At 37.9% G+C, this 14447-nt stretch overlaps 1 protein-coding gene across 1 annotated transcript in view; it reads right to left on the reverse strand.

The window, feature by feature from the left end:
- Window positions 1–14447, reverse strand: part of LOC128871805 (chromatin-remodeling ATPase INO80) — a 131748-nt gene that overhangs the window by 62312 nt on the left and 54989 nt on the right. Inside the window, exon 14 of the mRNA XM_054113887.1 lies at window positions 7829–8162. Within this exon, the coding sequence (XP_053969862.1) occupies window positions 7829–8162 (334 nt within the window). The remainder of the gene's footprint in view (window positions 1–7828; window positions 8163–14447) is intronic.

Below are 14447 nucleotides of genomic sequence, written 5' to 3' on the forward strand. Positions count from 1 at the left end.
AGACAGGAGAATCTTCTTGGGGTGAAGGCCATCTCTAGGGGTCGGTTCTGGTGTTTCATCTTTATCTAACCATTGGCGTTTGCGAACAGAATTATTGTAAAGGACCCATTTCTCATCACCAGTAACGATACGGTTCAAAACACTTTCATTTTCAAGCCGTTGCAGCAGCTGAGAACACACATTCACTCTCTGCTGAAGGTTGGCGACAGAAAGTCTATGCGGAACCCATTTTCCCAGCTTTCAAACCTTTCCCAACTGAACCAGATGCCTGTGAACTGTTCCATGCGATGTATTTAACGTCTGAGCTATCATATCGACTGTCAAATTTGGCTCAGCTTCCACGAGTTCGAGCAATGCGTCGGAGTGAAAGACTTCAGGACGACCAGCGCGCGGGGCATCCTGCACGCCGCAGTTACCACTTCGGAATGTTGAAAACCACTTTTGCGCAGTCCTTACACTCACGGCATCCTCTCCGTGAACAGTGTTTATTTCTGCAGCAGCAGTTGTTGCATTTTTACCACTTTTATAAAAAAAATACAAGATATGAATCTTATACGCGTTCGAAGATTCCATTTTATTTATTAACAACACGTGCTTCTATCCGCGACTAAAATCACTTGTTGAATGCACAATATATCAAAGAAAATTTAAATAGTTCCATTATATTCCGCGAATACTTTTTTGTATGCAAAAATCGTGCAAAAGTGAAACTATGGGTAAAATACGCACGAACTTATGGACTGGCCTGATACATACTAATGATTTGATACCAATAATAAAATATTGATTTCTACATTCCAATGAATTGCCCTTTTCGAATTACAAACAGGTGGCCACACTTCGCCAAAAGTCGAGCTTATAGCGAACCTTTTAATGATGGGTCAATACCAAACGACAGTTTTTCGTAAAGAAATTTCCACATTGACTAAAACCAAATCTCATTAAACTAAATCTCAAACAATTACGCAGAGAACTCGACTTTTCTACTACTAGTATTTAAATCTAATCTAGATCGCCCTTCCGTTTATTTCGTTGAATTTTGTTTCAATATTGGCCCTGTCGCTTTTAATTCCATAAATAAAATGCAAACCAGTTTTAAATCGAAACTTACTTTTCACAAATTTCAACTATTTGTGACATTTAAAATGCATAATTATTTTGTAGTATTTTATGTTTTTGTCGAATATATTTATTACCTAATATTCAATATTGTTGAAATATTGTTTCACCTGAAGTGTGCTAATATTTCTAGTTTTGTTAAATAGTTTTACTTAATAATCCCTTTGGTGTTTCCTCAAAGCAATGCCGGTGAGACATGAATGTTACAATGAGTAAAACTATCAAACACATCCAATCACATTTATTCAGTATTTAGGAAATATTTATCCAATTAAGTTATTTCCAAAACATTCTTTCTGGCGTGAATTGAGACTACACTTCTTACATTAAAAATGCAACTCTTGTGACGCACCTTACATCAGAACTTCCATCAGGAAATAGAAGAAAAGTATGGAATTTTCCATATTTTTTTGTTAATTTCTTTCGAACGATTAATTTTTTCAAAACCTTCGCATGAACTGTTTAGTACTAATCTCTCAGAATTCGCGACGCTTTTCATTTAGATTATCTTCCTATTTCCGTATGTCAAAAGGAAATTGAGTAGTTATTGCCCACATAAGCCATCCAAATGATTTCAATGATGAGTATTTGGAAATGTAAGCTTTGATTCATTTCTCTGACGATGACGCGCCACTTGTTGAAGCTATTGGGTGTTGTTTGCCAACGTCCATGGCATTGCCGTCTATATCCTCTTTATCGTTAACACATTTAGTTGGAGACGGAAGACACACAACAGTTTGTGAAAAGCAACCATATTTCTGCAAACTCAAATTTTCTAGCACATTTTCTATTTCAACTGCTGCTGTTGTGTAGCAGTTTTCTAGGCTCATCTCGCAGTAGGCTCAGGAAAGGTGTTGTTTCGACAGGTTGGGTCCAGAGGGTGTTAGATGAGTGGGTTAAAGATGGCATGCATCATCCTGCGGTATACCTTCACATGCCGGACATATATTGATAATGTCTGGATCGATTCTGTATAGGTAGGAGTTTAACCTGCCACAATACCCAAACCGTAATTGAGCCAAAGTTACGCGGACCTCACGTGGCAGCTAAAGCCCTTCGTCTGCATTAGGTGATGGTTGAACTTCGATAACGACATTTGGAATTCGAAAGTTTAGGAAGGTGGTGAGAGTCGCCCTACAAATGTCGTTTAATGTCTGTCCGGTTCAGTAAAAAAAAAAGTTATTAAAGTGTACAAATGGCGAAAAACAATTTGAAATCGGAATTAATATCGGTAGTATTGACCACTTCTTTCGATAGCGTTTCTTTTCAGCAACGCTATTTTTTGGAAAAACGTCTTACCAGAAAATTGTGAAACTGTAAAACTTTCATGTAGTGATAAAAATGAATGTGTCCTATGAAAATTAAAAAAATCGACACAGAGACAAAAGATCTACGTTTAAGGGTGTAAAACATGTTTTCTCAAGCTCAATACAAACTTGGTTCTAGGTCTTGGGCATAAAAGAAGGTTTTAGGCTGCCGGCATCGGCATGACTCGGAGATGAACCAGTAATTTTTATTTCTGTGCAATACCGATATCCTGTCCAGAATACTCACAGTGTCACATTGAAACCCTACGAAACCACCTGTTAAACAATACCACAGCACTTTGAGTGTCATCTCTTTCCGGTAGCAGATTGCTGACTGGCGTCCTTATTCCATTTCCTCTCACTGCGACTATGTGAACAAGATGCCTTCTGATAGTTTCAGATGTAAAGCGGAGATCAAAGCGCCAGTTAATCGGCACTTTGGCGTCACTCTATAGAAACCCTATAATATTTTTTACCAAAAAACCGAACAAGTAACCCCAACCAGCTATCCAAAAAATAATGAAACCAGGTTACATGTGGCACATACAGATAACAAATTGTTGATAACGTGGATATGTATGTCACACACATGGATATGTAGGCCAGCACAAATATACGGACAGACAAACATGCGAAAAGCAAGTGTCCAACGAGCGATGATGATGACGATTTCCTCGTGTAAAACAACGAAAATGGGACACATTTTCCAGGAAAGAATTGACGACACTATCAACAAAATATTGACGCACATTGTGAATAGTGGTTTTTTGCCCCTGCCGCTGGCGCTGTAGCCAATTTGTAAGCTGCTGCACTTTCGAATATCGTCAGAAAAGAAGGAAAAAAGAAATAAAAAGCAAATTAATAAATTATCAATACCTACACCTACATAGATGTGCCACATGTAAAAGCTAAGTAGTTAAATTGTTGTTGTCAAATGCAAAATGTGCGATGAAATCATCATTGCCGTGTTGTTATTGCAATTGTGTGCTAGGTGTTGTTAATTGTCAAACGTATTTAATATGTTGCTATAGCAATTTGGGCGCAGCACTGCTGCATCCTACTCGTTGTGGCACAAATATTTATAACAGGTACAATAGCCGATTGCTTGTATGAGCAGCAGCAATTGGCAATAATCAGATTTGGACATTCGTGTGTATGTATGCAATATTTGCACAATTGACAGATTTTGTTTAACAATTTTGTTTAGCAATTGAGAAATCAATTTTGTGTGCCAAAAATAAATACAGGGTGATCAAAATACAAAGTACCACTTCAAGTCACCCATTTTCAGTTGATGGAAGTCATACAAAAGAATTTTCCGGAGAGAACTGAATCGATTTCGGCAAATGCGTTTTAAAATGTTTGGATTCTGCTCGACTTTGAAAGCAGTATCATAAATTAGAATGATTAATAAAAAATCTTTTTTTGATACTTTTTTGCCAGAATGCCGTCTAAATTTTTCAGTCTCAGTCACTGAGAGTATAATCTCAAGGTACTAAACGAGTTGCTCTGAAATATTTTCAATTTAATTTTTAAAGAGAATTGTTGTCCAAACTTTGCGTTTATTAAAAATAATTCAGGATCATCGGCTCTCCTCCGACCTCAATAACTTTAGTTTGCACGCATAATCGCTCTCGGTTTGAGTCTCACAATGAGTAATGAATTCGCCCGTGAGGATGGGCTAACCTAGCACGTAATTGTGGAGAGGAAAAAGTAGATCTTTGATTTCAGTACCGATGGCCTGGACACCACATTTCTTCGATAATCGTTACATCAGTGGTCTTGGCATTGTCAGTTGGTTGCAGTCATAGAGATGCAAGTCGGCCTTCTTAGCCTTTTTTGTGGGGTGAAGTAGAACCAGAAAAAATCAACAAAGTCTTGGGTTAACAGCAGTACTATAATGTGAAGCCAGCTGAGGCAGCCGCATGAACGAAATTGTATTTTTATATTTGGACTACCCTGTTTAAAGAAAATAAAATAAAAGAAAATTATTGAATCGAGAATCGAATTGCAAATTAAGTGTTTGCATAATAAAAAAACAAATAAGAAAATTGTTGGAGCTTAAATAAAACCAATTTGTTTGAGAAGTTATTATATACATAGGCGGGTCGATATAAAAATCGCTCGTTGCTCTGTGGAAATCGTATTCTAGGGATCAAAATAAGAAACTTTTCCGAAGGAACCATACCTCTAAAACGAATTCTGATGTCCCCCAATTTGGGTCGAACGAAAAACACCAGTTTGACCCATTTAGAGTGCTCCAATCGAGTCCAAATGTATGACTGACCCCCCTTTACTTTGGACGGCCGATCCACCCATGCCAGTGACACACCCCCTGGAACTCCCCTGGGGGGTTCCCCATACAATCATTTCAAAATATCACCATTTTTGGCCTTTACATGAGAAAAGAAACTAAAAAGTTCGACCCAAATTGGGGGACATCAGAATTCGTTTTAGAGGTATGGTTCCTTCGGCAAAGTTTCTTATTTTGATCCCTAGAATAGGATTTTCACAGAACAGTGGGCGATTTTTTGCCTCCCCACAAAAGACACTAAAAGTTCGACCCAAATTGGGGGACATCAGAATTCGTTTTAGAGGTATGGTTCCTTCGGCAAAGTTTCTTATTTTGATCCCTAGAATATGATTTTCACAGAACAATGGGCGATTTTTTTGCCTCCCCACAAATCGACCCGGCCTAATACATATATAATTGGCGCGTACACCCTTTTTGGGTGTTTGGCCGAAGTTATTACTTGAGGTAAATTATATGAGGTGTTGTGTTTTTATTTTCATTTTTGGATATAAACAATCAGAAACAAAGAACGATTCGATCTTTAAACTCATCACATAGACCATTTTTGTGATTCTTCCGGAGAACGTAAAGCAAAACTTATGGAACACTTCGCCAATTTTGATGGTGATATGACAATTACATACAATTACTATTTTCTGCGAGTTTATATTAAGACCAAGGATATGTCCATTGTCACACGGAGGCATTTGGGGATCACTTTGTGGCATTATCTTTTTGCGTTCGCTTATCAATTATAAATAAATAAAATAACTCCAACACACTCCATCTATATTATCTGCGATGGATTTAAGGAGTTCTGTTTAAAAAGTCACACGTGAATAGAGCCTTAGCGGGTTATCAGTGTGAACTTTCAGGAACACCGAAATCATTTATTTAAAGCACAATTCTCATATATATTAAGAATGTCCTTTTCTCCCGCGATATTCTCTTGAGAACCGGACTGGGAATTGAAGAATTTAAACTCGTACATACATATACATATATACTTATATTTAGTAAGTTAATACTTAGAACAGACCGAATAGCCTGAAGTTCCTCTTCGTTTTTTAAGCGCCTTATAAGAATAAGGATGTAGGTATCTTCAGCAGTTTAGGAACGATCCTTCGTTCTAAAATATCTATCAAACTATCGAGGCACTTGGGCCTCTATGCCCTGCACTAGAAAAAGATTTAAAATTTGAAATCAGTCTTACATATTAAAATATATTTGGTTTTTTTTTAGTCTGATTCAATACTTCGGTATGCCAAAACTCGCATTGTCGTGGATTGGAGTCATCCTCTCTTTTCCTTATTTTTCGAGTTACTTGTACGGAAACGAGCTTGCCACCCCTGGGATACTGTTAAGGACATATGGTCGGTGGTGCAAAGCCTTTTAATGTTTGTCCGGAAAGCCGCATCGATCGAGTTCTGCCATAAATGAACGTGACACCCTGCAGGTGTCCAAGTGCCCGAGGCAGCTCACCTGATTTTATTAGCACATCCTCCATAGTTCTCTTCATTTTGTGCAAGCAGACAGTTTGGAATTCCTTGTGGGCTTGGGCCCGATTTCGCATTTCTGTTTTCGATCCTTTTCTCAATGAATATTATTTATTCTCAACTTATATTTTTTAAAGAAACATTTCATATCATTATACCCAAAGCAACATCATCTGGCATCATACCTTGTTTCCGAAGAGATTATAAAAATCTATCATATTCTTAAACGCTATATTCGTTAGTCGTTAGCTAACTAAGGGACGCAGCGTATGTATGTAGTTATCTACAAAAAAGGTTAGCCGCAAAAATGCGAGATCCAGCAATCTTAAGAACGTTGCTGCGCTGTCAATTGCATAGGCCTTGGTGGCAAAATCGGTACGTCTCTCTCAATGGGAGTTGGTTGGTTAGAGTGGTGATTCATCCAGAATCCAACTAGCGCTTTCGCACCATTTTGTTGCCACATACTCGTTACTAAATTGTTTAACAGTTATTTGCAGCAGGACTATATCCAGTCTGTGCGGTTTAGGAACCTTATTAGGTTGTTGACGTCTAAGCCAGACAGTTGCTCGAGACACTCGCACAGCGGTTTGCCCAGGGTTAACATTCTGTCCTTCCATAGGGCAGGGCATTCACAGAGGAAATGGAAGATTGTTTCTTTTTTCTCCGGTTGTTTACAACTATGACAGTATGTGTTGTGAGGGATGCCCATTTTGGCGGCTTGTTCTCCGAAAGACCAGAAGCCAGTTATGACTGCCGTAAGTCTACAGGTGTCCCGTCGTTTCATGTTTATTAATGTCGACGATTGCTTGAGGTTGTAAGTGGGCCAATGTGAGTTAGCAATGCCAATTATTTTCTAGGTACGAAAAGCAATGGATGACTACGCCTGAGTATTTGGTAAGTGGATCTTGGGCCTACCCCAAGCCCACTTCAAGACAATGCAATACAATCCAATCCAACAGATCACCTTGTGCCACGCATAATGGCTGCGCCTCAATGGCCAGCCTCCGCGCTTACTCGGATAGCTAGCAGGCGAAGTCACACACATTTTTTATGATGTACCATTTCGATACAAAATGTGTCGTATGAGTATTATAGCAAGAGTACTAAAACAGCAACAACTAATACACATACGATAAACACAGTAAGAGTTCATACATACATATATACATAAGAATGATATGGTTAAGTAGCAAGTTGCTGCGGCAACCCACAGACCCACTAACTGAAATAAATCTTACAAGCATTAAATTTTATTTTAATTCTTTTTTTTTGTGCTTGCGGTTACCCAAAGCGCTTGTTGCAGACAGGTACAATGAATGTAAGCCTGCAGCAAACAGATAGCATGAAAAGAATAAATACACAAAGAAATTGAAACGAAACTTGCCACAAGCTGATGGCATTCTTGTGCAAATCAGGCGACAATCGCCAAACAGTGGAGTACAAATGAATTCATGTACTTGTGTATGCATTTATATGTCCATGTACATATAGACACACATATGTTTATATGTATGATTTGTAGTGGACCAACTGACATGGATAAATCTGTAAATTTTTGTAAAATTTGTGGAATTTTAGTAGTAAAAGCAAATAAAAGGCGGTTTGGTACTCACTGGGCGATTCGGCACCATGTAATGGACTCTCACAGTCCACAATCAATGCCTCGTTATCCGAGTCGTCGTTGTGCTGCAAAACTGTGGTGGCGCCGGGCACAAATGGTTCCATATTGCCGCCAGTCGCTGTGGCAGCGCTAGTGCTCGGACTCGAGGTGCCCGAAGTGGCTGCGACATCGATAGAGTCATCATCATTTGTAGCGGCGGCTTCCAGTTTCTGCCGCTTAATGGCCGGTGAGCCGCTTATGCTGAAATTAGCATCATCGCCACCCATGCCGCTGCTACCTGCCGCTGGAATCGTAATGCCACCGGATTGTGATGTCGCCGATGGTTGCTGTTCCAAAAAAAAGGGAATGATAAAACACAGAATAATAAAAAGTAGTAATTGCAATCGAAAGGTGTACTAAAAGAAAATTATTTACATAATCAAATCGAAAAACGTAAGAAATGGGCGATTTTTAGTGTTGCACTTAGAGGGGAATGCAAATAAAACAGTAAATTTAGAGTAGAATGGAGCACAAATGGAAGTTTGCTGCATCTGAAGAAAGTTACAAACGGAAATGAGTTTTTGCTGATTACTTTCCCGATAATATGATATTTCGCATTTAACTTGACGCCAGGCTCGATGAAAACGGTGGGAGAGCGCCCATCTGCGGTTACAGCGGCCCAAACCTCCTGATGGCCAGTCGATGAATCAAATTCTCGTATGAACAGTCGGTCAAATAAATCCTAACGCTTTGGGAGTTTACGAATTGCTCAATTTGAAAAATTTTCTCGTCAGAAAGCACAATGTTCGAAAACGGGCCACTTTTAGCCAAGCCAAGCAACTCTTTCGCTCTCTCAAGTCTGACTTGTTGCTGCTTTGGTGCGAGATCAAGCGTCTTTTGGATCTTGTAAGGCTTGACTTTGAGATCATTTTTCAGTATGCGGCAGATGCTACGATCAGATATTTTCATTTTTTCGCCATTTGACTGGCACTTCGTCGGGGATTTCGCTCAAGTCGCTTCTTCACTCTTTAAACCATTTCACGTGTCGTTGAAGTCTTTTGATGACTTTTCGCGATGCTACCAGTATTATGGTAACGAGTAATGGTGTGGTAAACAAAAACTTTATTTACTTTAAAGGGCCCGAGCACGCGAACAATCGCTGGTTGTGATTTTCCAGCCAAGTATAATGCAATCACACTACTACGTTTGAAATCGATTAATGATTTTCTTTTTTCGCGTTTACTCTCGGCAAAATGCTTTCGCGCGCTTATAAGCAATTCTCTGGACTGTCATTTAGCCAACTAACTGACGGCGCAAGCGATCTGAAGTTGATTACACTGTAAATAGGACCCTGCAGATAGGAAAGTCCGCACATCACTGCCCAGGTATAAAATTTTACAGTGATGCCCTCACTGGATCTTTTTCGACAAAAGTGTTCCTGGCAATGCGAGTCATGATAACTGATTCTTTTTAAGAATTTGTAAGCAATCGTGGCATAGCCTTAATGATGATGCCAGTTGTTCACATCGAAACTGGCACTAGTCTTTTTTGTCTTTTTTAGTGCCAATAAAGGGGGAGGTTATGCAGATAAATTCAAATATCATGCGTGTTGAAACGGGAACCATTAAAAAGGTATGGCGCAATTAGGGTGGACAGAATGCGCATATGCGAACCTAACCAATGGCTAAGGCGTGGTCCACCCGGTATATTATATTTTACATATATTTACATGCAGATTTTATCTCACTTAGCTTCTTGCCCTTTCCGCCACATACATATGTGAGTATGTGTGTATGCATATTGCACTGAGTCAATTTGCCATTACACCAATGCTTTCCGCCAATTTGCATTCTGAAAAAGGTTCTTTGAGGCTCTCATTCAAGTCAAACCAAGCGTAACTGTTACTTGCGTGGAACGTGTCATGGCTTAAGAAGTGTTTAACAATAACGATTGTGTGAGTAAGTTCGAAAATTATGAAAAATAAGGAGCAAAAGTCGAATAGCAGGAAAGAATTAATAGGAAAACAAAAGTGGACTTTAACAGGAAAAAATTGTATTTGAATATATTTAGCCCTGAGACGATTTTTCAAAATCATGGAAAAACGAAACTTAACAGCAAACGGAGATGAACAATTCTTGAGTAACACATGGGCTGAAAAGTCCCGGGCCTAACACATGCATGGCTCTAGTTTTATTGCATTCACCTCTTTTTTAACTAGTACTAATCTTAAAAAGGCTTTATATAGCATGAGTATTTAACTATGAGAGAGCTCTGTACAAAGTGTGTGCCCCGTTTTCTCACTGCTTCGTTTCATCAAGATAACGAACCGTGTCACTAGTCAATCAAAACAATGACAAAACCAGATTAATTGAGCAGACCTACAAAACGAGCTCGTCGGTAAGATATTTCACTTGAATGAAGAGGTTATCGCTGAAGCTGAGGCCTATATTGAAGCTAAAGATAAAGGGTTCTACAAAAATAGTATTGAAATAAATTTATGATTTTGTTTAATTCAATTATGATTATGAAACGATAAACATAAAGCGCACACTACAATTATAGCGAATGCGCAACTGCACCACATAGCAACTCTTCTCACAAAGGCGACTCCACCCGTAAAGGAGCTCACCAAGAACCTCAAGTAACACTCACTCAATCCTCTACTTCCCTACTCTCCCTAAAGCTAAATGAACTAATATTATTTCGATTTTTGAACAGCTTCGAGCTAAAAACTATAAACAAAGAAACAATTCAAATTTATGGAATTTCACCCACTCGGTATAAAATTCATTTCTTTCTTATTTCTAAATTTGCGCAAAGGCTCCTCATATATTAATTGATTCACTGCAAGGAAGTCCAGTTGCTGGAAACATGTAGAGCATAACATTCGCTCGAAATTTATAAGTGCATTGGCATTTTTGAGAAATTATTTGTGCAAAGTAGATAATTTCTAAGCACTTGAGATTTGTTGAGCTGTCAATAACTCTTAGCGTCTAAACGTACGATTTTTTATTAAAACATCGTAGCATCCATTGCTATTGTGATTTTTTTGGGTATTTGATCAGAGGATTTGATTGCTTTTTGGCACTTTTTTGAAGTTATTTTTTGTGCTCTGCAAATATAACTTGGTTGGCATTTGATCTCTGAGTCGACGTCCATTGGCCCTTAGCTAAATTTAGTTTTAAGATTAACTCCTTAATCATTTTTAATTTTATCTGAAGCTAATTTCAGCAGCTTGAAATTATAAGATCCTAGCGGAATGAAACCCGCTGTGTGATTTCATGTGTGTTTTGTAAATATAAGTACATACATTAGGGCGGGTTGATTTAAAAATCGCTCATTGCTCTGTGAAACTCGTATTCTAGGAGTCAAAATAAGAAACTTTGCCGAAGCAACCATACCTCTAAAACGAATTCTGATGTCTCCCAATTTGAGTCGAACGAAAAATCCCACTTTGACCCATTTAGAGTGCTCCAATCGAGTCCAAACGTATGACCGACCCCACTAACTTTGGACGGCCGATCCACCCATGCCAGTGGCATACCCCCTGGAACTCCCCTGGGGGGTTCCCAATACAATCATTTCAAAATATCACCATTTTTGGTCTTTACATGAGAAAATAAGCTAAAAAGTTCGACCGAAATTGGGGGACATCAGAATTCGTTTTAGAGGTATGGTTCCTTCGGCAAAGTTTCTTGTTTTGATCCCTAGAATATGATTTTCACAGAGCAATGGGCGATTTTTTGCCTCCCCACAAATCGACCCGGCCTAAAGTACATACATACTTATAATAAAACAAACTAAGCCTTATAAATGAAATTGGGAGAATAATGCAAATACGATTGCCAAATTTTTTTAGGTATTAAATATCTGCATACCTACATACTATATATACGGTAAGTAAGCATGAAAAAAGTCCATTTAACGGTAGAGGTCAATGGTGGGCAATTTTTCTTTGATTCATAAATTTTTGTGCCGTAAAGGTTAACACGTTACTACATTAATGCCTACATGAAAACTTATAAAAATATTTACACAAGAAAGAACCCTGCAGGAAAAGCCGACACCAGTGATACAAAATTCCAATTCGCAACTAGTGTTTTTTTGGATCATTCAGAATTTGGCTAATAGAAATAAACTCTTTAAAAGTAATAGGAACAAAGAACGGGTAAAATGAAAGGAAAAAACAAATACGACATGTGGATGTTAAAACAAAATGACCATGCGCCAAATTTCAAGGACTGCGGTTTAGCGTGAAGCCGCCTTCCTTTCGAATGCAGCACCTCTCGCTCCTGTAAACAAATCGGTATATGTAGAATATGTATTGTTTTTTTTTTTTTGAGATAAAATTTCTTTTTTCTGAGATACAATTTCTTTCAGTTTTGTAGAATTGTATGCAAGAAATCAGTTGCATGCAAATTTTTAATGTAAAGGCGTATAATTTTATTTGAAGTATTACGTTATGTCTTTCAATCTATATATGGATGGTCCTTCTCTTTCACTAAAATATCCCTCATTTTTTATTTCAACAGAAGCACCTGAAACCCGACCATACACACAACATACTTATATTTATATAAGTACAAGTGAAGACCAAAATGCACAAGACTGAGCTAAAATAGAAACGACATGAGCTTTGTTTTGATAACTTCGAGTTTATTTATTCAAAATAATGTATCAAACACTGTTTTGCGCGATTTTAAAGCTTTTCGAAAGGGTGTTTCAGGTCACTGACTGGAATGACCTTCAGGATGTCGGTACAAGCCTTTTGGATGGCCTCTACGCACGCAAAACGTTTTCCTCTTATGCCCAAATGCAATTTTCCGAATAGATAGAAGTCACAGGGAGCCATATCAGACGAATACGGTGAGTGATTGATGGTTAAAATGCGATTTCTAGTCAAAAAAGCAGTCTCAAGAGTAGATTGATGTGATGGTGCATTATCATGCAATAAGTGCCAGCTTTCTTCTGCGCGGTGTTCAGGGCGAATTTGACGAATTCGATGCAGCAAACGATTCAAAACGCCAAGATGTAAAATTTCATTGACGATTTGGCCCGTTTTGGCACGTTTTATCACCAGTTAGAATGTTGTAAAAGAAGTTCTCGTCTTTTCTCGCCTCTTTAATGAGGTCTTTCGAATGTTCAATTCTGAGCAATTTTTGGTCCTCAGTTAACTTGTGCGGAATGAAACATGCACAGACCTTTCGTAAGCCCAAATGATCAGTAAAAAAGCGATAAATCGATGTTTTGGAGATATTCAATTCCAATTCCATGAAATTCAACGATGATTTCAGTTCATTTTTGATAAATTTACGAACAATTTCGACGGAGTTTTCGACGATTAATGATTTTGGACGGTCCGTATGTTCATTGTCATTTATGTCCTCACAATCATCTCTAAACCACTAATGAACTCTGGCGCGAGATGGACAATCATGGCCATAAACTTTTTTCATCAATTCAAATGTTTCGCTAAACGTTTTACCAATTTTAAAACAAAATTTGATATTAGCTCTTTGTTCGAAACTCATTTTTGTACCGATAACACCAACATACTGCCACTTTAGACGCAATAACTTCGCTTTCACTGAATCGAATATCACCAAGCTTTCACTGGAAGTCAGCTAGGGATGTAACTTCCACTGTACCAACTTATTAAAAAGATGACACCATCAAAAATATTTTTATGACACCAGTCTTGTTTATTTTGGACTTTACCTTGTATAAATATACTTTGGAAAATAGTCACCACAAACAATTTCAGAAGAAAAGAAATAAAATGAAAACTTATTTAAATGTTTCAATTTTTTATATGGAATTTATTCTTTTTTTTAACTGAAATAATTTTTAGAAATATTATTGACTGTTTTATATTTCCTGCATATGCTTTATTTGCTCTTTTACTAGAATATGTAAGGAGTCTTTGTTTTGTTCTATGTATTCTAGAGGATTACGCGTTTGTTGCTTGGATAGATGGAGAGAGATATGACATTATAATGTGCTGCATGACATTATAAATGGCACGTCATATTAAATATCATGTGTATGCCAATTAACGAGAAACATAGCTGACAAGAGAAAAAATGAAAAAAAATATTGGATGACATGATTAGTGACATGAACCACAGGGAGGCCTGAAAAAGGCGACAGTTATTTGAAAAGGTCTTCAATGTCTCTTTCAAATATTCAACGACGATTTTCTATGATCTGCTTGCAGCTTGCAAGACGTCAGATTTCGACTTCTTGCTGGGTAGCTTTGATATACAAATACATACACATTCTAGTTTGTACTTATCCACAAATATATTAGCTTCAAGATATGCAAACGGAAATTTCATTTTCTTGCCATATTGCCTTTAGATGCCAACAAAAATGATCTTAGGCCAGTGACAGACTCTTGTCGACGGTTAACCCTTCTTGATTTTGTTGGTTACAGAAGCAGAGGAGTCATTGCCAGTTAAGGTTTAAGTAGTATATACATGGCATAGTCAGTGTTCCATTGAACGCACAAAATCATTTAGCGAAACCGAAGAATAAAACAAAGAAGGATCGATAAAAAAAGTCGAAGAGTAAGCCACCTTAAATAAAGAATATACAAGTACAGAGCAGATGGCAGCGGAAAAAATAAAACT

Source organism: Anastrepha ludens, chromosome 2 (assembly GCF_028408465.1).
Source record: "Anastrepha ludens isolate Willacy chromosome 2, idAnaLude1.1, whole genome shotgun sequence".
Taxonomy (NCBI): Eukaryota; Metazoa; Arthropoda; class Insecta; order Diptera; family Tephritidae; genus Anastrepha; species Anastrepha ludens.